At 31.9% G+C, this 24565-nt stretch overlaps 1 protein-coding gene across 10 annotated transcripts in view; it reads left to right on the top strand.

Moving 5' to 3' along the window:
* The window catches only part of HIPK3 (homeodomain interacting protein kinase 3), a 93950-nt gene that overhangs the window by 15910 nt on the left and 53475 nt on the right, over positions 1 to 24565 (top strand). For 9 of the 10 annotated variants that reach the window (XM_031942346.1, XM_031942351.1, XM_031942350.1 and 6 more), the window contains exon 2: positions 19870 to 20947. In XM_031942346.1, the coding sequence (XP_031798206.1) occupies positions 19872 to 20947 (1076 nt within the window). In that variant the 5' untranslated portion in view covers positions 19870 to 19871. Of the gene's footprint in view, positions 1 to 19610; positions 19615 to 19869; positions 20948 to 24565 lie in introns of those variants that run through there. The other variant, XM_031942348.1, reaches the window with a different exon arrangement.

Below are 24565 nucleotides of genomic sequence, written 5' to 3' on the forward strand. Positions count from 1 at the left end.
TTCATGTTGGGTAAGATAGATTTCTGTACTCAGCTAAGTATGTGTCTGTATATTTATCTCTCTCTCTCTCTCTCTCTCTCTCTCTCTCTCTCTCCCCCTCCCTCCCTCTGTCTATCCATCTGTCTCTGTCTCTCTCTTTTTCTTCTTCTTTGAGCCCATTTAGTGAGAGTGAGGTACAAGCATTGTCTTTCCATCTCTCTCCAACTATCATTTTTTCCAATGTAAAAACTCTTCCTTGCAGGCCTCTTTTATGTGAGATAATTTACCCCCATTCTTTTTCTCCCCTTCTTTCTCATCTCTCTTTCTCATCTTTCATTTTTTTTTTTTTTTTTTGGAGAGCACACCAACATAATTGACTCATGCCCTCTATTGTCTTTTAATTATCCTAATAATTATAAAGTTCTTAGGCATTATACATGTATCATTTTTCCATATAGAAATGTAAACAGCTCGAATTTAATGATTCGCTTATGATTTCTCTTTCATACTTATTTTCTATGCTTCTCTTGAGTCTTGTGCTTGAATGTCTGCTTTTTTATTCAGCTCTAGATTTTTGATCAGGAATGCTTGAAAGTTTCCCATTTCATGTCTTTCTCTCCCCCCCCCCCCCCCCCCCCCCCCCAGTATTATTCTCAATTTTGCTGGATAGGTGATTCTTGATTGTAATCCTAACTCCTTTGCATTCCAGAATATTTTATTCTAATCCCTCTACTCCTTTTAATATGGAATCAGCTAAATCTTGTGTGGTTCTGGCTGTAATGCCATGTTATTTGAATTGTTTCTTTCTGGTTGCTTGCAGTATTTTCTCCACAGTATTCCTGGGAATTTTCACTTTGGGATCTCTTTTAGAAGGTTATTAGTAGACTATTTCAGTTTCCCCTTTTACTCTCTGGATCTAAGACATTAGGACATTTTTCTTTCATAATTTCTTGAAATATGATGTCTAGTCTCTTTCTTTGATCATGGCTTTCATATAGTTAAATAATTCTTCAATTATACTCCTCCATCTATTTTTCAGGTCACTTGTTTTTTCAGTGAGATATTTTACATTTTCTTTGATTTTTTTTCTTTTTTATTCTTTTGATTTTATTTGACTGTTTTTTGATATCTTATGAGTCATTATTTTCCACATGCTTAATTCTGATTTTTAAGAAATTATTTTCTTTAGTGACCTTTTGTACCTCTTTTACCATTATGTCAATTCTTTTATCAATCTCTAAATTCTCTTTTTATAATTTTCTTGCACCACTCTCATTTCTTTCTCTAAATTTTCCTTTACCACTCATCTCTTTTTAAAAAGGTTCTAACAGGAATTCTTGTTTGGCATGTATTCAATTGGCAGATTTTTGTTTGTTGTTTTTTTTCCCCTCCCTACTGCTTTGCTTGTAGCTGTTTTCACATTGTTGTCTTCTTCCAAGTTTGGGTTTTGGTCTTCCTTAGCAGTGTAATAGATTTTTATGGTCAATTTTTTCTCTTTTTTTGGTTTGCTCATTTTTCTAGCCTATTTCTTGACTTTGCACTTTTAAGTTAAAGTTGGATTCTGTTCACTTAGGAGTGGGAAGGGCCCATCCCAAACTTCAAGCTTTTTTTTTTAAACTTTTTGTTGTTTTGTTTTGGTTTCAGAGCTGTAGTGTGATTCAGGGAAAAGTGTGATTGCTGTTTTCCTGGTCTGTCTTTCTCTAGTCTTTATCCAGAAAAGGTCCCTGTTCTTCCATAGCTATATGTGCTCCTCATGGCCCTAGAGAATCTGTTTAACAATATATTTTAAATCTTTTTACCCTAACTCTTCTTTCTTTCAATCTCCCCATTTGACATTTGATCTGATTCTAATGAGTTACTCAGTATTTGTAATACTAGTGACTTCATTTGTGGATTAGGGTTAAGTAGATCATCTCATTTTTAAACATTCTTAGGGTCAATGAGTTTAACTATAGAAAATTTTAAGAATAAATGAATTGAATAAAAAAGACATTTATTACATGTTTATTAGATCCTTATGTGCTGAATGATGGAGATACAAATACAGCTAGGTCTTGAGATTAGTGTGAATAATTGCATTATTTAAATTCTCACTATTTGAAATTATAATTATATGTAAATTATGGTAATTGTTAGTCCAATTGAAAGATGTAATTAAAAATTTTAAAGTTTGTATTTGTTTATCAATATAATGCAATAGCAAAGGATAAAAATATATTTCTGATTAAAGTTTAAGTGAAAATTTTGAACTTAATTGTTGTCATTATACCTAAATATACGCCTACATTAACAATATAATTAAATATTTTTATTGTTTTAAATCCTTTAGCAGCATAAAGTGGAATGCCCTCTTTAAATTTTCATATATAACTAGTAGGTACAGAGATCTTAACTCATATCTCAGTGAATTTACATGCTTATATTCTAACATTTTTAATCCGAGTATAGTTGGCTTACTGGGGGCATTATCTAAAATTAGTAATTGCTTTAAATGTTTTATTTCCCTTGTAATATTTCCCGACAACTGATGATGACTGATAACTTAAAAACCAGTTTTCAGAAACAGCTTCAATCACTCATGCTTTTTTATGTGACGTCAAAAATCTGAAAGTAATAAATGATTGTAACTTCTCAGAGAGGAAGAATTTTGAGACTGACAAGCATTAGTATAACTTAAAACCCCCTTACATTATTTTCTAGTGGAAAAATTAGGCTATGATTAAATGTGTTAAGTATTAAGTACAGGTTGAGTTTTTCTTTCTTAGAAATGTAGATTTTTGAATTTTCCCAGAGCAAGCCTATTTTATCCACCTTAAAAATGTGTTGATCAGTATATATCCTTGATGATGATGATGATGATTATAATATATATATATATATTATTATTATTATTATTATTATATACCCTTGATTATTTTCTTTAAAATATCAAAGTATTTACCTGCTTCCTTGTGCAGTAGCTGTCCCTTTGGCAATTTTAATATTATGTAATTGAACTCTGTTTTTTAAAGTGTTCAAACCAAATAACTCTTACAGTAAAGATTTCTTTATTACTCACATTTCCAATTTCTTTTCTTGCTTTAAATAAACTTGAAGTAGAAAAATGTTTTTGTCTGTAATTTTTAGTTCATAAAACCTTTTCTTTTATTCTGCCTATGTGTTTTTATAATTTTCTGTACCATAACCAAGTATTCCAACATTTAATCCTATTTTAGAGTTATTCTTATCACATTCATGCCATTTAATTATAACAAAATTTTGTTCTAGTATGCTAATAAGCCTCTTCTTTTTGCATTGGTAGTGCTTCTCTCTTATTTTTTCTTTTGTTCATTTTGTTAAGAACTTGTTAAACAAGAGGTTTGGCAATTGTTAATGCTGTAAAGTTACCCATACATATAACCTGTAAATAAAAGGCTTTAAAAAAAAAAAAAAAGAACTTGTTAAAAACACACCCAACTGTTGGTAAGTTAAAACAACTCTTTGTAACTTACGCTAGGATCGCATCACATCCATATTCCAGGATAGGAAAATGCAGTTTTTAGGTGGAGTAGTCTTAAAACCTTTGACTGCTTTACCTTAAATGTGACCTGGTATCATTTTACAATTGTTATTAAATAAGTCCTTCCATTATTAGCACTTAACATTAATCATGATCCAGCTGTGCAAGAGAAGTCAGTTGCTCTCCTCAAAGAGCTTATTTTTATGAATGGGAGTGACTATACATTTAAGGGAGTAGCAGTCAGGATAGTGTTATTTTGGTGAATAGAGCTTTAGTGGAGTAAATAAGACAATAAACACATCCTTGCTATTTGTGTGACTGTATTTTCCAGCAGCTTTGAAATGTCCACCATGTCATTTTTTTGTTCCAAAGTTGGAATGTTTTGCAAAGTCAGATGAAATTTGTTATTTAATGTGCTGATTGTGTTATAGTCAACACATTCCCTGGATGTTTTGGTCACAATACTACTGGAAAATGCCCAAGTCCTGAGCATATTTTCACTTATTTTTCAGCCTATACATATGCAAGTTTAATTTATGAACCTTCAGGATATGTGATGGTTTAGGTACTAAAAAATGTTCAGATCATTTTATGCCTTTTTTATCTCACCATTTGTCTTTTTCTTATTTTGTATTTTAGAAATAGAGGAAATGAGCAACTTTAGGATAAGATGAGAAATCTTTTTTGGGGGGGGGGGAGGGAGAATCTGAATGTTTCTGAGACATTTGATTTTATTTTCTAGTTTTTATAGGTTACAAATAGCCGTTTAGTGATTCCTAGGCACGTCTAGGCCAGGTCCTTTTGTACTGGTTTTTCATTTAAAATGGTATTTGATAAGCTCTTAACACAATTCTTTCTTTTTAGAAAAATTGAAAACATATAATCAGAATGTGAACTTGTTGAAAATTAAGTCCTGGGTACTAATAGGAGAAAAAGACAGCTAGAGCAATAAGAGTCTTTTTTAATCTACCCAAATCCATCCAAGTATTGATCAATTTTTAGTTTTGGAAGATTATTTCCTTTACATTTATTTACATTTGGAATAGGATTGTTGAAAGTCACATATTTTCATTTCTAACATTTCAGTTGATGTGTAATTACAGTGTGAGAGTATTGAAATATTGTGGAATGGGTATAAATATATTATGACTTAGTTTAAGCATTTTGTAGGGAAAGATACATTTGGTTGTAAAACTTTAATAAGATTTGAGGTTTTAGAGACACCGATAAATACAAAAAAGGAATAAGTAAGTCATAAATTGGTTTAGTTTTTTGATCTAACTTGTACCTGGTTAAAGAAGTTCAGGAAATAGTTGATTTTACTCTCAAAAAAAAAAAATGAGGAAGAAAACTTGAATTAAAAAAAAAAGATTAATGGACTTTATTTTTAATATATTTTTTGAAAATTCTTTCCTATTAACTTGATAAATGTCAACACATATCCATGTTCAAATAAGAGAAAAGGATTGCGCATTAAATGATAGCTTTTTTCTGTGTGCAAGGCTTTAAAAAAAAATTTAACCTAATTTAAAATGGTTGTTCTAAAACTTTCTCTTTTTCTATCTGCCTTTTTTAAAATATAAGTTTCACTGAAACTGCTTTTTTTGGGGGGGGGCATCACTTTCATTACTCTCTTTCTCCAGTAAATTACCCCCTCCATTAAAATATATATCACTGTTCTCCCTTATAACAAGTATAGTACAAACAAAAAAATTTATAGTCCATTACTTTACTTCTCAAAAGGTAAAAAGTATGACTCCTTACCTGTCTTTTGGAATCATAGTTGTTCTTGTATTGTTTAGTTGTTTTTCCTGTATAGTATAGTCATATGACTCCTTCTAGTTCTGCTGATTACACATCATGTATCAGTTTATACCAGATTCTCTGAATCCATCTCTTAGGTCATTTTATACGTGTTTCTGCAGCATAAGGATGTTTCCTTCATGTACTGTGTAGTTCAGTTCTTGTCAAGTTGATGGATTTTGTTTCCAATTTTCTGATGAAACAAAAAGATATTATAAATGTTTTTGTAAAAATGGGTTATTTCTTCCCCCTCCCCTTTTTTTGGATATACTATTGAATAGTACTTTTCTACCTGGTTATTAGTTAGTAGTAACATTTGGGATATAGTTTCAATTATTTTTATAGAACTTTTAGACCAGTTCATGACTACCTAGAGTATGTTACTTTTCTTGTTTTCACGTATATGTGCCATCTGTTAATTTTCCTTTTCCTTTTTTGTCATCTTGCAATATGATGGATGTGGGGTGTAGAATCTCAGAGTTGCTTTAATGTATATTCTTCTTACTAGTGTTTTTTTTTTTAATATATAATTTAACTTTTCTCCTGTGTCTTTCGCTTTTCCTTCTCCCTTCCAGAGAATTCTTCCATATAACAAGTTTTTTTTTTTAATGAAAAAAGAAAAAAGGACGAGGGAAAAAACCCTAATCAGCAAAAACCTGATCAGTATATTAAAAAAAAGAAAAGAAAACAAGCAGTGTTCTACATCCATGAATCTCCTTCTTCTGCAAAGGAGTGGAGGGGGGGGGGGATATCTTCTCATATCTCTTTGGGACTAATATATTTTTTAAATTTTTTGTATTATTTGTAATTTTGCAGCATTACTTTCAGTTGTTTTGTGTCTTTTTCCCCCATTTACATTGTGTCAGTGTATATTGTAATCTTTGTTCTATTTATCAGTTTGTGTAAGTCTTTCCATGCTTCATACTCATTGTTTACAGCACAGTATTATATTCTATGTATGTAATAATTTCTTTAGCTATTCTCCCAGTCAGTGGATATTTCTCTGCTATTCTGTTCTTCATATACTTTGCTCCTCTCCATCCATATACTTTCAGGTTTCCCAATAATCTCTTCCTTGCTTTTTTTCTCTCAGGATTTTCCATTTCTGATGGTGCATTTACATTGGCAACTGACTTCTCTTTTGCACAGCTAGATCATTGGCTGTCCTCTCAGAAATCTCTGGAATGCTCTTCTTCTGATGAAAGAAGGATGATCATTTCTGACCTATTTCAGTCACCTTTCTCTTCTGTCTCACTCTTTTGGCACTTAACCTGTGCTCTACAGGCTATATTGTTAATCATTTCTTTATGTTTATGTTTTGTCTTCTAACTATTTTTTTAGTTGCCCCCTAATTTTCCTGGCTTTTTTCAAGATGAGATCAAATCCCTACTTTTGACTAGAAGCTTTTTCTGTGACTATGAAAAAGAAGGGTCACAACAAAAAGTAAAACAAATAATTCTAGGAAATAACTTGCATGGCTAAATTCTTAACAAAATAGAGAAATTAAAGGTCATTTCTTGACTTTTCTTGATTTTTTATATTTCTTGACAAATGTATAAATTCACATGTGTTTAATAATTTCAGTAGAATTTAAATTGGCCCATCTGGGAGGCGAAAGCAAGATATGTAATCAAAGAATTCTTCTTCCTCTCTGGACCACAACTCCCTTTCTCCCAAACCATTGGCAATTTTTTTTTTTTGGCTGAGGCTATTGGGTAAGTGACTTGCTCAAGGTCACACAGCTAGAAAAGTGTTAAGTGTCTGAGACCAGATTTGAACTCTCGTCCTCCTGACTTCAGGGCTGGAGCTCTATCCACTGTCACTTAACTGCCCCCAGGTTAATTCTTTTAAATAGTTCCAGAACAAATAGTTTTTGTGTTATTTAGTTTATTCATAATTCCAGAGGAAAATCACACTGTATTTTATCATAGGCAAATACATGTTTGATTTTAAAACCAGTTTTCTTAGTGAATTTAGGCATGGAAATACAGAACAAATTTTAGGCAGTAGATTGTAACAGCAATAAACTGTTCATTAAATAAACTTTAAACAAGTTATGCAAGAGTATTTCGATATCAGAAAAGTCATGAACTTAAAGTATTCTGTCACAGCATTGAGGAAATCTTTTACAAAATCTCACATTTGTTCATGAACACATGAAATGCAGCAGGGGAATTTTCTATCAACATAATTTAAAATATATGCCTTAAACTAAAGGTTAACATAATAGGCAAAGAAGAAACAAGAGAGCATTTTTCACTAATAAAAAGTACAAAATTAAGATTACAAGTTTATGAGAATATGAAGTTTCATTACTTTTATTTAAATAATATTAGAAATTGTAGCAATTCAGCAAGAGAAGAAAAAAGATACTATTAGGATTAATTAATGTTGAAGATGAAGAGTTAAAAATTGTAGATGAAGTGATAGTTTATCCAAAAATTCTAGGCATCTGAACCAAAAAGTTAATGAAGACAATAAATTAGTTCATGAAGACTGTAGGATACAGGATTGCCCAATAAAAATAATTTGTGTTCTTATTAACTAATAACTTAAGAAAAATAATCATAAAAAGAGAACCCTATTAAATAAAAATAATAAGGTAATACGGAATTGACCTAATTATGTAATAGAAGACCAATACAAGGACAACTCTGAATAATAATTGTTTAAAGGAAGACATAAACCTAAAGGTATTCAATAGGCATGAATAAATCAAATTAATATAGTAAAAACAAGACTTTCAATTTTTATATTTACTGCAGTCACCAAAATGAAAGGATTTCTTCATGGAATTGGTCTAAATTTTAAGGTAATTTATGTGGAAGAACAAGTGGCCATGAATATTGAGGAACTTGCTGGGGTAGGGGGGGGTTGTTGGGGAGGGTGGGGAACTTAGCATAAAACTAATGAAAATGATCTTAGATTCACCAGCTTTAAAATATGTTACAAGTTAATAATCAAAACTTTTTGTAATTGAGCAAAATGAAATAGATCAGTGGAATAGAATAGAGCTACCACACAACCAAATTTATGCAGATGATTAGTATTTGATAAAATGTCGAGCTAAGAAAAACCTCTGGAAAGGATTTGTTACTTAATGGATATGCTTGAAAAAACTTAGTAAGAAATATATTTAGAAGCACATGTCATATCATATACTGTAATAAATTTTAGTTGAAGAATAGATATAAACATAAAATATAAAGTAGTAATGACTTTTTAACCATAGTGTGTAAAAGGCTTTCTGTTAAATAGGAGGGATTATAACAAACAAGATAGATGTGCTTTAAAACAATTTCTGTACAAAAGAAAACAGTGTGATCAAAAGAAAAAGAATATAAGAAATTGAGTAAAATATTTTTGATACTTGATCCTGTAACTTCTTAAGTGACGAAGGCATCATTATAGATAATCTGCACTGCAGTTTAGGCTTAAAAGTGTTTTTATGGCCCCTCAAAAGTTTAGGCCTAGAAGACACAGGGAGTATGTCTGTGGCTTGATTTAAATCCAGGTTTCCTTATTCTGAGTCCATCTCTATCCATTGTACTGTTTTGTCTTTCTTGTGATTGATTAAAAACTTGGTATCTCAAATATATAAGGAACTCTTAAAACAGAGGTATTTCCCATTGGACAGTCAGTGAATAGAGTATATTTGGGAACACAATTGCTTAGTAATCATTCACTAATGAATTAGGAAAAAAAAAACAGTTACAAAAAAGAAATTGAATAATCCATAAATGAAGGGATCCAAAAGAAAAAAAAACTTGTAACTAGGTGGCTTTACAAGTGAATTCTAACAAAAATTCAAAGTATAATTTTAATTATGTGAATTGTTAATCAACAACAACAAAAAAGGGATCCTTCCCAATTTTTCTTTGATACCTATACCAAGGCAAGTCAAAACTATGAAAACTATAGACCATATATATATATATATATATATATATATATATAGTCAATAGAACTACTAAACCTAATAAGCATAGATGAAAATAGTTTAAATAAAATATTAGCAAAATGACTTCAGCAATATTTCACAGATATTATGTACTATGACCAGATTGGATTTAATCCTGGAATGTGTATGGTTGGTTTAATAGGAAAAAATTTTAAAAATGATAAAAATCATATGATTATAGATGCAGAAAAAGATTTTGACAAATATGTGACACTAATTTCTCTTAAATATGGGCTTTTCCTTGGCATGGTAAATAGTATATATATCTAAAAACTAATATCCAGTGTTATTTATTATGGGGATAGAATCTATTTCAATAAGGTCTGGGAAGTAGTACAGGAATGGTTATTTTCAACAGTGCTATGTAATGTAATTCCTAATCAAAGACATGCTTCTGCTTCCTTTATCTACAGGGTGTAGCCCTGTAGAGCAGGGCTTTTTAAGTTTTTCACTCTCTGAACCCCTTTTTGCCCAAGAAATTTTTACATGACTTCAGGTATATAAGTATGTAAAATAAGGCATACAAATGAAACATTTACTGATAATCATAATTTTGCATCTCTCACATTTAGATACTTGATCCCATAACTGCCCTCAGTTGCTCTAGAGCAACCAACCATCCTTAGAACCTTATCCCTCTGGAATAACTCCATTAAGGCCTACCCCCTTCTCAAATTAATGAATTTTTCCTGTGACCCTGTTTTGTATTAGGTTCAGGCTAGTCAACTTTCATTCCTGTCTTGCTTCTTTGTGAACTTAAGAACCATCCTTAGTTGTCATCCTTGGTTATTCTCCCCTCTTCTTCCTTTCTGGAGGTAGACAACTATCTTTTTTGTTTGTATTTGTATTTCCAGAACTTAGCACTTAGTAAGCACTAATAAATGCTTGTTTCCTTCTATGAAATATTAGTTGTAAAAAGAAAAAAGAAATTAGGGAAATAAGCATAGGCAAAGAAGAAACAAATTTCTAACTTTCTGTTATAGTGGTGTACTTAGAGAACTCTAGAGAATTGATTGAAATTAATTGAAACATCTTTGGCAAAGTTGCAGGATATGAAATCAATTTACATAAATCATGAACCTTTCTCTATATTATAAATAAAACTCAGGAGAGGACAAATTTCATTTAAAATAACTAGATGTACAAAATAACAGGATATACATAGGAACTATATGAATACAACTCAAAAACTTTTCAGAAATTGATCTAAATAATTGGAGAAATTAATTGCTCTTGGTTATATTGAGCCAATAAAATAAAAATGACAATAGTCCTTTTATTACTTAATCAGTTTGGACAATAAAACTACTAAAGCATTGCTTTTTAAAGCTAGTAAACTGGTAAATTTCATCTAAAGGAACAAAAGCAAAAATCTCATGGGAATTAAATTTTTTTTTTAAAGGTGAGGGCGAGCCATGAAGGAACTATAGCATTTCCAAACAACAAACTGTATACTACAAAACAGTAGTCATCAAAATAAGTTGGTATTGGTTTAAAATATATATATAAATATATATATTATATATATATATATATATATATGTCAATCATTGGAACAGATTATGTATATAGCATATAGATACAAACTTAGAATGTGATTATATCTCCGAAACTTACTTACTGGAGCTGACTCATTATTTGACAAAAATTGGACAGCAGAAATTTGGCAGAAATTAGGTTAGATCAGTATTTCACATCTTATATTAAGATAGACAAGTCCTAAATATAAAAGATCACATCATAGATAAAAAGAACAAGGAAAGCTTTTAGATCTATGGATAGGGAAGAGTTCATGACCAAATGAGGGATAGGTGATCACAGAAAATATAAAGGATAATTTTGATGATATAAAATGAAAAACTTTATGGTCAAATAGAAAAAAAAAAATCTTGGCAGTATTTTGTGTAGTGGTAAAGAACTGATGGGGGAAATGACTGAACAAATTATAGTAAGTCAGGGCCCAAACAATGATCAATTGGGGTTTAGCCCGAGACCTATTGTTTAAGGCATGGACCTTAAGAAAGAAATGCAGCTTCTCCTCTCAGCTTTTTTTTTTTTTTTTTTTTTTTTTTTTTTAAAGTTTTTGACTAAGTAAAAGAGGTCATTCTCTGCCAGATTTCTTACCTAACCTTAATCGTTGATTGGATATTGCCTCAGTCAAAGTACCACTGTTTGGTCCTTGAGTGATTCAAAGCGTAAATAGCAATTGTTTCTTTTGACCAGAATCTTGGAAATGGGTCTTTTTTCTTTTCTTTTTTTTTCCCTTTTATTATTATTATTATTATTTTATTTACAGGTTATATGCATGGGTAACTTTACAGCATTAACAATTGCCAAACCTCTTGTTCCAATTTTTCACCTCTTACCCCCCACCCCCTCCCCCAGATGGCAGGATGACCAGTAGATGTTAAATATATTAAAATATAAATTAGATACACAATAAGTATACATGACCAAACCGTTATTTTGCAGTACAAAAAGAATCGGACCCTGAAATATTGTACAATTAGTTTGTGAAGGAAATAAAAAATGCAGATGGGCATAAATATAGGGATTGGGAATTCAATGTAATGGTTTTTAGTCATCTCCCAGAGTTCTTTCTCTGGGCGTAGCTAGTTCAGTTCATTACTGCTCCATTGGAAATGATTTGGTTGATCTCATTGCTGAGGATGGCCAGGTCCATCAGAACTGGTCATCATATAGTATTGTTGTTGAAGTATATAATGATCTCCTGGTCCTGCTCATTTCACTCAGCATCAGTTCATGTAAGTCTCTCCAGGCCTTTCTGAAATCATCCTGTTGATCATTTCTTACAGAACAATAATATTCCTTAATATTCGTATACCACAATTTATTCAGCCATTCTCCAACTGATGGGCATCCATTCAGTTTCCAGTTTTTAGCCACTACAAACAGGGCTGCCACAAACATTCGTGCACATACAGGTCCCTTTCCCTTCTTTATAATCTCTTTGGGATATAAGCCCAGTAGTAACACTGCTGGATCAAAGGGTATGTACAGTTTGATAACTTTTTGAGCATAGTTCCAAACTGCTCTCCAGAATGGTTGGATTCGTTCACAACTCCACCAACAATGCATCAATGTCCCAGTTTTCCCGCATCCAATGGGTCTTTTTTCAAAGAAATTTGTTGCCAATATTTTTTTTTTTTTAGTATTTTTTTTTTCCATTTAAGCATAAAGATTTTCATTTTAAATAAGGCCTGGCAAAGACCTTAGCTTAAAAAGGCCAAGGTGTCTCACTGCATCCAGAGCTGTCTTCAGTCATCTTGATCTATATCTTGTTATAGACTCATATGGTTCTGGAGGAGGAAGTGTGGCTGGTGACTGCACAGCCCTCTCCTACCGAAATCCAATTCACTTGCATGTCATGGCATCACCTTTCTGATGTCTTGGTCCTCTTTAAGAATGAAAGATAGCAGCATTTCCAAGATATATAAGGAAGTAATTAAAATCTCTTAACATTAAGAGCCATTTGCTGGTTGATAAACAGTTAAAGAATATGGACAGGCAGTTCTCCATGTAGCAATATGTGCTCCAGATCACCAATAATTTGATAAATGCAAATTTAAATCACTAACACCTCTCAAATTGAAAAAATTAACCAATTTTTTAAGGGCTGTGGGAAATGGAAACATGGCTACACAGTGTTAGTAGATCTGTGAATTGGTCCTTCTATTTTATAGAGCAATTTAGGACTATATTCCCAAAGTTACAAAACTGTGTGTTTGTCCCAGTGATACTAGTTCTAGGACTGTACCACAAAGAGATCGAAGAAAGAGAAAAAAGTTTGTGGCAGCATTTTGTGTAGTGGTAAAGAACTGATGGGGGAAAAGACTGAACAAATTATAGTATATGAATGTAATAGAATAATATTGTGCTATTAGAAATGGAAAGATGATTTCAGAGAAATTTAATGTTCATAAACTGCTGAAAAGTGAGGTGAGCAGAGCTAAAAGTTTTTATTATCAAATATGTTAAAGATGAACAATTCTTTTTTTTAAATAGTATTTTGTTCCCCCAAATTATATGTTAATAAAATTTTTAGCATTCACTTTTTTATAAGATTTTGACTTCCAAATCTTCCTTCCTTCCCTCCATCTTCTGAAGATGGTAGGATTATAATACTGTTTATAATGTGCTATCATGTAAAGTTCCATATCAGATATAATTGTGAAAGAAGAAACAGTTCAAAAGAAAAAAAAAAACATAAGAATAAAGTAAATGAAAAAGAATATGTTTCAGTCTGCATTCAGTCTATCAGTTCTTTTATCTGGATCCTTGTATTGCTGAGAAGAACTAAGTCAGTCATAGTTGATCATCACACAGTGTTGCTGATTACTGTGTATAATGTTTTCCTGGTTCTGCTCGTTTCATTTATGCATTAGTTTGTACAGTTTTTCTAAAATCTGCCAGTTCATTTCTTTTTGGACAGTAGTATTCCATTACAATATCACAGTTTGTTCAGCCATTCTCCAATGGGTTTTCCCTCAGTTTCTGATATTTTGCTGCCATGAAAAAGACTGCTATAAAATTTTTTGCACAGGTAGGTCCTTTTTTCTTTTTTAATGATCTCTTTGGGATTCATTCCTAATAATGGTAATGCTGTATGTCCTTAAGGCATAGAAAAACTAACAATTTTGAAAGACTTAAGACTATGATCAGTGGTCTACTATGGTCCTAGAGAACAAGTGATGAAAAATGCTGTCTACCTCATTACACAGAGATAGATAGACTAATATGCAGAATGGGACACATTTTTGGATATAGCTAATGTGGGAATTGTTTTGGTTGATTATAGTTCTATTAAGTTTTCTGGGAGGGAGAGGAAAAAAATACTTGATAATTGAGAAAAATGATGACTCGAGATACAAATTCAAATAGTATTGAGGTGGCCTAATAATTAAAATCAGTGACATGTGTGTGAATGTGTATATGTGTATATAATCTTTGAATTTGTGGAGAAACATGTAGTATTCATTGCAGGTGAAATTATAATTTGATAGTATCTTTTGGAAAAGTAATCTAAGCATTACATAATAAAAATAATTTTCTTTGACCTATTGATTCCATTATTGGTAATGTATCCCGAAAGTGTTAAATAAAAGTGTCATATAAAAAAGCTGTTTGTTGGAGATTATGTGTAATTTTGAAAAAACTGACAATTTTGGTTTAAACTTGTGATTTCATATGGAAATTGCTTTCTGAATTTCAGAAACTTGAAATAATAGAACTGTGATATCTAGGAATTATAAGAAAGGAAAAGATGGTCTGATCAGAGGGTCAGAATGAGGGATGACTGGTGGACAACTAGAGTGCTCTGCTTGTATACTGTAGAAATCAGAGGAGAATATGAGGAAGACTTTTAGCCCAAAGAGTGGAATCCTACACCTACATTCCTCTCTGAAACTTATGACAACACATAAACTAGACTCATACAATGGGCAAGCATGGGCAAAATTTAATTGTATTGCTGGGTGAAAACTTCCAAATTGATAAGAACATGGATTCATGTAAGATTTTTGAAGGAATTCTTGGTTTTTACCTCCAGTGTTGCAGATTGGCACTAATAAGTCTAGTCTTAGAAAGTTTGTAATTCTGAGCCTAAATGTTGACTTCTCAATGGTCACATAGCTAGCACATATTCAAAGAAACTAGAACAAATTCTTTTTGATGTCAAGACTGACCTTTTCTTCTCAGTGCTACAATGCAAAAAGCAGAAACCCCCTAAATATCTAGTAATAAGGAAAAATTTAAATAAATTGTATTTTTCCATGTAATTGAATATCCTAACATTTTTAGGATAAGCATGTAAGGGAATCTGGAAAGACCTGTATGAAATAAGGCAAAATGGGAAAAAAAAAAAAAGCAGAATCAAAAGTACAGAGCATAGGATTGGAATCAGATAGGTTAATGGACAAAAAATTCTTGATAGAGACCAAGAGAGAATAACAAAAAAGTTATGATTTTATACATTAAAATTCATTTATTTAAAATTAGTCAAAAAGAAAGTGTAACAGTATGTATTTTTTCCATTCAATTTTGTTTTCACTTTTGAATTTACCTTTATGCCTTCTCTCATTTATTAAGAAAGTAAGAAATAGGATGTCCTACTGTTGACTATTTTAAGCAACCAATCTAAAGTTTAAAAATAAATTTGTTGTTTTCTTAGAGCCAGATTATGTGTTTTTTTCATCTTGTCAATTCCTCACTAATGTCCTGAAAAAAGTATTCATACCTTATAAATATGAAGGTTCCATCAACAAACCTTTGACCTTTTTAGTTTTTAAATCATGGACAATTTTTTTTTTTTTTTTTGGCCACCTGTTTCTCCTTGCTTACCTTAACATTGAAGTTATTGAATATTCATGTGCTTACAAACTTGGTTTGGAGAATATTAAGAATTCTTTGTCAAATTTTTCCTCAGCAATTAATTTTATAAGTTAATCTGCAGTTATTTACAAGGCTGAATGGTATTTGTTCCATGAAATGATAGTTGTGGCCTTCGTGTGTATGATGACACTTCGAACTTGCTTATTTGCTTCTCTAAGGAGAAACCGTGATCAGTTTGTCCAGTTTAGCTACAGCTTAATGTTTGTTTCATTTATAGTGAAAATGTTAATATAATATCATTGGTTTGTTTCTTAGTAATCTGTTAACCCATTTGTTGTTAGGGAAACATTTCATTTACTTCTTCATTGACTCTGAAAACTGAATTTGTTTCAAAGCATCTGCTGCCTCCTTTTAGGTTAGTCCTCCTCCATCATTGTAGAAATAGGAGGAGGCTATTTTAAAATTGTTTTTTTGTTTCCTGTTTACCAAGTAAGAATTTATCATTAGTGAGTGGCCAGTCTAGTAAGGATGAACCTCTATACTCTGCTTTCCTTGAGAAAGCTAACCATAGGCTATTGACGGCACAGTATTTTCTAAATTTGTTAGAACTTGCTAGAATCTGTATATTTTGTCATCCTCAGAGTCCCAGTATTGCTTCTGTTTGATTTTCAGGTGTCCATAAGATTTTTGTGTAAGTACTACAAAACCATGGGGAAAAAAAGTCTTATTTTTACAAATGGCTGTGCTCATTAAGATATTTTATTTACCTTCATAGTAAAAACAAAGCAATTCAGCTTATTATTGAGTTATATTATTATATATTATAGACTAGTGGTCTCCAGAGTCAGTATTCGGGCTCTTTGGGAAGTGAGGGACTTAATTTGACAGGATTTGGTATGTGTGTGTAATTAACCAATTGGAAAATTGGACGACAGGTTATTTTTCACCTTCAGTAGGTATCCAGAAACAGCATTAGTCTTCCACACAAACACATATACCCATATCTCTTCCCAGATAGTATTTTTTAACCTTTTCTTCTTCCTTCTTGATTGCCTCTTTTCTGCTTTGTGGCACAGAGCACAGAGATTGATTGAACTAGGTTTGACATGAAGAAAATGTGAGTTCAAATTTGACCTCAGATTCTTACTAGCAGCGTGACCCTGAATAAGTGATATAATTGCTGTCTGCCTCAGTTTTCTCAACTATAAAAAGGCATAATAACATCTACCTAATATGGTTATTTTATTAATCAAATTAAATATTTGTAAAGCATTTAGCCTAGTGGCATATAGTAAATACTTAATAAATGCTTGCTTCTTTCTCCCTTCCTCTTGTGGCATTTTTTTTTTTTTTAAGTTATGGTCTTGCTAAAAATTCTGCATCTATCTCCTGCTCCCAGAAAATTTTCTAGAGTGACCCTGGGTTTGGAGGTAGGGGCCATCAAATAAGAGCTCTTCGTTCTGTCTTTTTATTTTTGGTGGACTTAGTGAGTTACATGGGATGAACCAGACTTGAATGAATAGGGATTTGGATCTCAGATATCATCTTTGCTTACAAAACCCATTCAAATTCCCAAAACTCGTATGCTTTCAATCCTTCTAGTCATCCAGATTCATAGCTTCAGTGTGATACTTATTTTCCTCCTACATAGTCATACTTATAATTTTTGTCTTTACAGTATCTCTGGAATCCAGCTTCTACTATTTATATAGAACTTAATCTAACTCATGTTCTTATCATCTTGCCTTGATTGTATTGTATTGTATTGTATTGTATTAGCCTCTTAATTGAGTCCCCTGTTGCAAGTCTTTACTTTCTCCCATTCATTCTTCACATAGCTGCCAAACTGATTTCCTAAAGTGAAGATCTTGACCAGGTCATCTCATTATTTAATAAAATTCATTGTTTCCCTGTCGACTCTCGAATCAAATATTTTATCTTTATTTCATCCTTTAAAAAATTTTTTATTTGGCTTAAATTTTAGAATGTATCTAATTACTAGTGTAGCAGTACACAGATATAATACCTAAACAAACAAATGTACAAATTAAGTGATGTGTGCTCAAAATTTTTACATATGATAAAAAAAGATCTTGGCTTTGACTATTATAAATATCTTCTTACAAATCTTCTTGCCCTTAATATCTCCCCTTATCAATCCATCCTTCATATAACTACGATAATCTCCATAATGTGGGGGCTTGAATATTCTTCTAGTAAAAAATATTTGGGTGTTTTGTTGTCTGCGAGATAAAATTCTCTTTAGCCTAGAATATAAGACCTACAGTCTGACTCTAACATGTTTTTCATCTTTCTTTCACACTGTCATTATGTACTGTTGTGTTCTGGAACTGGACTTGTAATAGTTGTTTCAGGTGCTGCCATCTCTTGAATCTCTAGATTGATTCAGATGATTCCTTTGGGTGTAATGTATTTTACTATCTTCTTGATTGTGTTTCTTTTTAGGTCCCATCTCATGTGCCAACTCTTCCTTATGTCCAACAGCTGAAAGTGTGTGTGTGTTTTTTTTTTTTTTTTAATTTTAAGTATTTCTTAGAGTCCTTTGATTTGACCTCTCATTTGTTTTCACATCCTATCTTATATTTGTATTTATTTATGTATACATAATACCCCCTTATTGGATTATAAATTAGTTGAGAAGGATTGTACTACTGTTTTCATCTTTCTGTCTTAGCATCTACCATAGTACAGGTAGAACATTGCACATAACAGGTATTTAAAAACTGTTTTTTAAATGGCTTGCATGTGTTTTTGATATTCTAAAGTCCAGAAGAACCTAAAACATATCTCTTTTAGCTTTTTTTTTTTTTAATCAGGATTAAAACTTCCAAATAAGATAAATCCTGTTCCTTAAGTATAAGAAATAAGATGTTGTTCTTTTCACAATATCTTAGGATATTCCTTGAGAATCAAATAATTTGACTAATATTTCATATCAATGTCTTTGGTATTTATTGATACAATTTAATGGAAGTTGTCTGTGGACTAACTTTGTATTCAGATTATACCAGATGGACAGAGAATCCATAAAGGCTAATGAGGTAGGGAGTGGGGGTGAGGAAAGGGCATCCTGCAGTTTGTATGTTAGAATGCCTACTTAGTATTGGTACGGAGTTAGTCTTGCATGAGTGTTTTACTGTTTTATTTCTGTGTATGTTTATGCATATCTATATGTATATGTACGTGTGTGTATAAGTGTATATATACATATATGTATATGTGTAAGTGTGTATACACACATATACACTCTTCTGTTTTGAGTTATAAGAATACATCTGGTTTATGTACCCATTTTTCTTATACTTGACTATTTGGGATAAAGAATTCCTCTGTTAGAAATAATAAGCCTTTTTTTTTTTCCTTTTCTTTTCTTTTTTAGAATAGACAAAATAGAACCGTGACAAAAACAGGATTCTTCTGGTTATTTAAACTTGGTTTTATTCATCTTTTGATGTTCTAAATACTTGTAGGTATAACTGAAATATTTTCAGAGCTCTTGTATACTTGATGATATTACATTTGGGTGGGCTGGTTATTATACTGAATTCATTATATATAAATTCTAAATTGGTGAGCAATAGGATGTCAGTGCTGGTAAAGAAAGTTAGGTCCAATCTTTATACCTATGTTTAAATCATAAGTCATAAAATCATTTTCCAGTGATCAGACTTTTCACTTAGAATATGTAATTATCTGCACATACATATATTTCCTGTGGTTATTTGATGGATATTTAAAGAATTCTTAGAATTTTGTGGGAAATAAAATAAGTATGGAAGGACTCAAAGGAAATAAATCAAAGGTTATAAGAGGGAAAAGTTATTTTATGGTAAGATCTTCATTGCTAGAAGAACATTCTTATTAGGAATTCCCTGCACTGATGAAATTATAGATCTGGTTACAATACCTCTTTTACTCTAATTTTGTTTGGTAAAAAGAAAGCTTCAATTTGGTGGGCTTTGTAAATAGTTTGAAGGACATACCGGCCCGCTCTAGGAATGTTTAGACTTCTGCTTCATCTCCTTTGGAAACATTTTGCACAGTACGATGAATACAGATGAAACTTCAAACTTCTGAAATTTTCATATATAGAAGTATTTATACATATTAGAAGTTTATCTATTTGTACATTTTTATTTTTTCTCTGCTTTGTACATTTTTAAAAGAACTTTTAACAGTAACTTTTCACTACTGGTTTACCTTCTTTATGAAATGTAAATTAATTAATTTCTTATTTTTTCCTTTTTCTTTGTAGGTATGGCCTCACAAGTCTTGGTCTACCCACCATATGTTTATCAAACTCAGTCAAGTGCCTTTTGTAGCGTGAAAAAACTCAAAGTAGAGCCAAGCAGTTGTGTATACCATGAGAAAACCTATCCCCAGACTTATCTGAATGGTAGAAACTTTGGAATTTCTCATCCTTCTACTAAGGAGAGTACTTTTCAGACAAAGATACCATTGAACAGATCACGAGGACATAACTTTTTGTTGCAGACAAATACTGCTGCTTTTAAAAACACTGCAGGTGCTACCAAGGTCATAACTGTGCGAGCACAGCCCTCTCACGTGGAGGCACCTACATCTGGGACCCGGGAAAGCACCCAGCGATGGGGATTGAAGCGTAAGAGTAAAGAGCTGGAGAATCAAAGTAGCACAATGCAGATTGTTGATGAACTGTCTATACTGCCTGCAATGTTGCAAACCAACATGGGAAATCCAGTGACGGTTGTTACAACTACGGCAGCATCAAAGCAGAACTGTACCAGTGGAGAAGGAGATTATCAGTTAGTGCAACATGAAGTTTTGTGTTCACTTAAAAATACATATGAAGTCCTTGATTTTCTTGGGAGAGGGACTTTTGGCCAGGTAGTCAAATGCTGGAAAAGAGGGACAAGTGAGATCGTGGCAATCAAAATTCTGAAGAATCACCCTTCTTATGCACGCCAAGGACAAATAGAAGTGAGCATATTATCAAGACTCAGTACTGAAAATGCTGATGAATTTAATTTTGTACGAGCTTATGAATGCTTTCAACACCGTAACCATACCTGCTTGGTTTTTGAGATGTTGGAACAGAACTTATATGATTTTTTGAAGCAAAATAAATTCAGTCCGCTGCCACTTAAAGTAATACGACCTATTCTTCAACAAGTAGCCACTGCATTGAAAAAACTGAAAAGTCTTGGTTTAATTCATGCTGACCTCAAACCAGAGAATATTATGTTGGTAGATCCTGTGCGGCAGCCATATAGGGTTAAAGTAATAGACTTTGGATCTGCTAGCCATGTATCAAAGACTGTTTGTTCTACATATTTACAGTCTCGGTACTACAGGTAGGTGGGAACTGTTTTTGGTTACCAAAGGAATGTTCAGTTTGTGTTTCAAGAAGTGGTCATGTTTCCAGGATTGGAAAAGCATTTCTAAGACATATATAGAAATCAAGATATGTATTCACAGAGAGGATTTCTTAACATCCTTAAAGTACACTACACACCCTCTACCTTCCAGGGTCTTCCCTGTACAAAGGCTGCTTTTAAGAAATGGATAGTTGGGATTTAAGCTTCTGGTTAATGATGTTAAGGTTTATAATAGTATTAGCTCACATTAGACAATAGTACTTTAGTAGGAAAAAACTACTTTTTCTTTAGAACATCTGTAAAATGTGCCCATTCTTATTTCAGGGCTGAGGTGCTGGCAGACAATTGGTTTTGCTTGGGCTAGAAAGCTACTGGATTCTGTATTGAGTGTTCTGGATTGTATTGAGGAGTGCTCTGGATCTCTCTGCCTCTCATGTTCAAAATTCTTACCTAAGGCACTACTTTTCCTGATCCCTTGACTATTATCTACCACTTCTTTTTGTGGGAGAATGCAGGGATTTTTTACATGTTCATCTTTTTAAAAAAAAATTCTTCAGCACCTAGGATAATTCTTAATAAATTGTTATTGATTGATTAATATTTGGCAATAAATGGTTACTTGACATTTTTCTGAAGGATTACTAATCTATCACCAAAAAATCTTATTTAATGTCTGAATAGACATATTCTTTCCTTACATGGGGTGTTTTTCTTTTGTCATTTACAGAACATCCCTTCTCATCATATAGATTGTCTCATTAAATATAATTTTGTCATGTGGACAGAGATGTATAAATGATTTTTTTAGTGATTAGAATCTGAAATTGAAATTCTTGGTTTGATCCCCACAAGAGCAAGTCAAGAATCTTGTGCAGATGCTATCTTGATGGATTGATTAGGGCCAAGCCTGGGGACATTTCACTATTACTGAAAAGTCAACAGATAATAGATCCTTTGGGCATGTGTAAGTAAGATCATCTATCTAAAGGAGACTACATTTTGTTTTGCTCAGGAGTAGTAATTCTCAAGTTGATTAAATTAATTGAAAGGTAGATTTACACTTCTAAATATTTATGCTATCTTTCAATTTAATCAACATTAATCATAAGATGCAAAACTCAGTTTTTTTTTGGGGGTAGAGGGTGTGGTGTAGATAAATGTATATCTCATATCTCAACATAAGTTAGAATAATAATATTTTTCTGCATAACTTGCACCTTAAGATTTTACTAGATTCTCCCAATTTCATTTAACTCAATTTCTGATTGTTTTATCCTTGTATTTAATTCACCTATTATTTATGTAACACTATTATATTTGGATTTTGAATTCTTAAGTAGCTCAGATGTTAGTTTCTGGTGGTGGTTGTTTTTGTTTTTGTTTTTTAAATTTGGAAATGTTCAGTTGATCTGGCTTTAAGAAGACATGGACCCTAAATAAATTTTGCCATTTAATATTTATTGAGTGGACAAAATAATAAATATTTTTTAAAAGTTTAAATTGAAACATTTTCCCATATTTTTAGCATAGCACTGGTTTACCTAATAATAAACTAAGTTTACTAAGGTGGTCTTATCCAGAATTTATATTCTATTTAAGGAATAATTGTTAAGCTAATTAGAAACTTTAAATAGCTAAACTATTTAAAAACTACTTAAATAATTAAACTAAGTTTTTAAAAAAAAATTAAGATATCAAAATTATACATAATACAATTTAAATGCTTTTAATATAAAATTGTGTGTTTGTGTGTATATATATATATATATATACTTATATAATTAATCATAATCATAATTTTCTTCATCTTTAGGATCTTTTTAAAGAACAAAATCTTTCCTGAATAAAAAGTTGTAATTGTCATATAAATTGTCAAGGAAAAAGATTGGAAATTTGTCTTTATCTAGTCCAGTTAGACCTAAACTTTTAAGACATCATTAGCAGTTATGAGGGGAAAATGGGTTATGTTTTATTGTATGCTCTCCTGGTGATTTCTAGAAATTGTTATATGAAAAAGTCTTCTGGCTAGGAAAATATTTTACCAGTAGTTTACAAAAATGTAATGATAATGTTTAGAACTTGAATACCAAGAATTAGTTCAGTCTTCTGCCTGTCTACTATAGTAATTCACATGTGGCTTAAATGAAAACTTAACCCCCTTGTTATATGTTAACACCTTGATCTTTAAAAAAAATAGTGTAAACAGGAAATGGCAGTTGAGTCTCAGAGGCTAACCTTAACAAGTAAAGCTTGAGGGAACAGAAGCAGTGTGAGCACAAGTGCTCACAATCCCTTGTAAACAACTTGCACTTAGGAATAGCTGCAGATGTTATTCTATCACTTTGAACTGTGCATCACAGTTATGTAGTGGGGGAATATCTTAAAATAGTCAGAGGGTGGTGGCCAAAGACTGTTGACTACTATAGATGGCGAGGCTGTCTCACTGTTACAGTGAAAGAAGCCAGAAGTGCATGCTGCTCAGGGTGTTGATTGCTCAAGGTCAGCATGTTCTAAAGTCAGCTGCTATACTTATGAATGTGGCTACTGTCAGGAATATGTTGCATGCATAAAAAGGCATAGCAAATATGTGCCACGTTTGTGAAGTAGAGTGCCTGGATTTAGGTTGTGAATTTCTTTTTAAAAATAGTAAACTTTGGCAGTAATATTCTGGGTCATTTCAAGACCTGATTTCTATTTATTCATTTGAAAGTGGGGACACAGAAAAAATAAAACATAATACTGCTTTTTGGTTTGTTTTTTACTTTCTTGATTTTCACTAAGAATTTTTGTGTTTTCTTGATACATAAGTTTGAGTTGCTTTTACTTTTAACATCATTTTAATAATTTATGAATTTATCTTATCTACTATACTACAAATAGTTGATTTTCTCCACAGTTTTTCTCAGGCTATTTTAAATTCTTCTTTGAGATTGCTAGTTGGTGCAGGGAGATGACCTCTTAATCAGGAAGATTTCAGTCCCAAAACCCCACCTTAGATACTTAACTGTGTGATCCTAGGCAAGTCACTTAACTTCTCTGTGCCTCAGTTTCCTCATCTGTAAAATGGGAATAAATAAAAGCGCAGGTTGAAGGATAAAATGAATTAACATTTGTAAATGCTTTCCAAGTCTTAAAACATTGTATAAAGTCTTAAAACATTGTATAAATGCTAACCTATTTGTATATAAATTTTATAGAAAGAGAAAAATTATTGTATTGGACATTCTAATACAGAGTTCTTTAGCAGGCTCTATTACACACTAAATTGGAGTTCTAATATAAAAAAGCATGTAACACAATTTAAAAATTTATAAAATCATTTATAAACAGTATAGTAGATTAATATTTTATATGCTTTAATGTTATTGTCCAAAGTATTTTCACTTAATTATCTCTTCTGATAGAGGCGGTCTAAAATGTAGTGGATAGAATGTGGTAGGTTTAGAATTAGGAAAACCAGGGTTCAAATCCTAACCCTGAAATTTAGTAACTCTCTCGTCCCTAGGCAAGACATGTAACCTGAGCATTTCTTGTTAAGCAACAGATGGGTTGTCAAGTCGATGGAGGGAGCTACTGTCACAAGAACTGTGCTAT

Source organism: Sarcophilus harrisii, chromosome 6, assembly GCF_902635505.1.
Source record: "Sarcophilus harrisii chromosome 6, mSarHar1.11, whole genome shotgun sequence".
Classification (NCBI taxonomy): domain Eukaryota; kingdom Metazoa; phylum Chordata; class Mammalia; order Dasyuromorphia; family Dasyuridae; genus Sarcophilus; species Sarcophilus harrisii.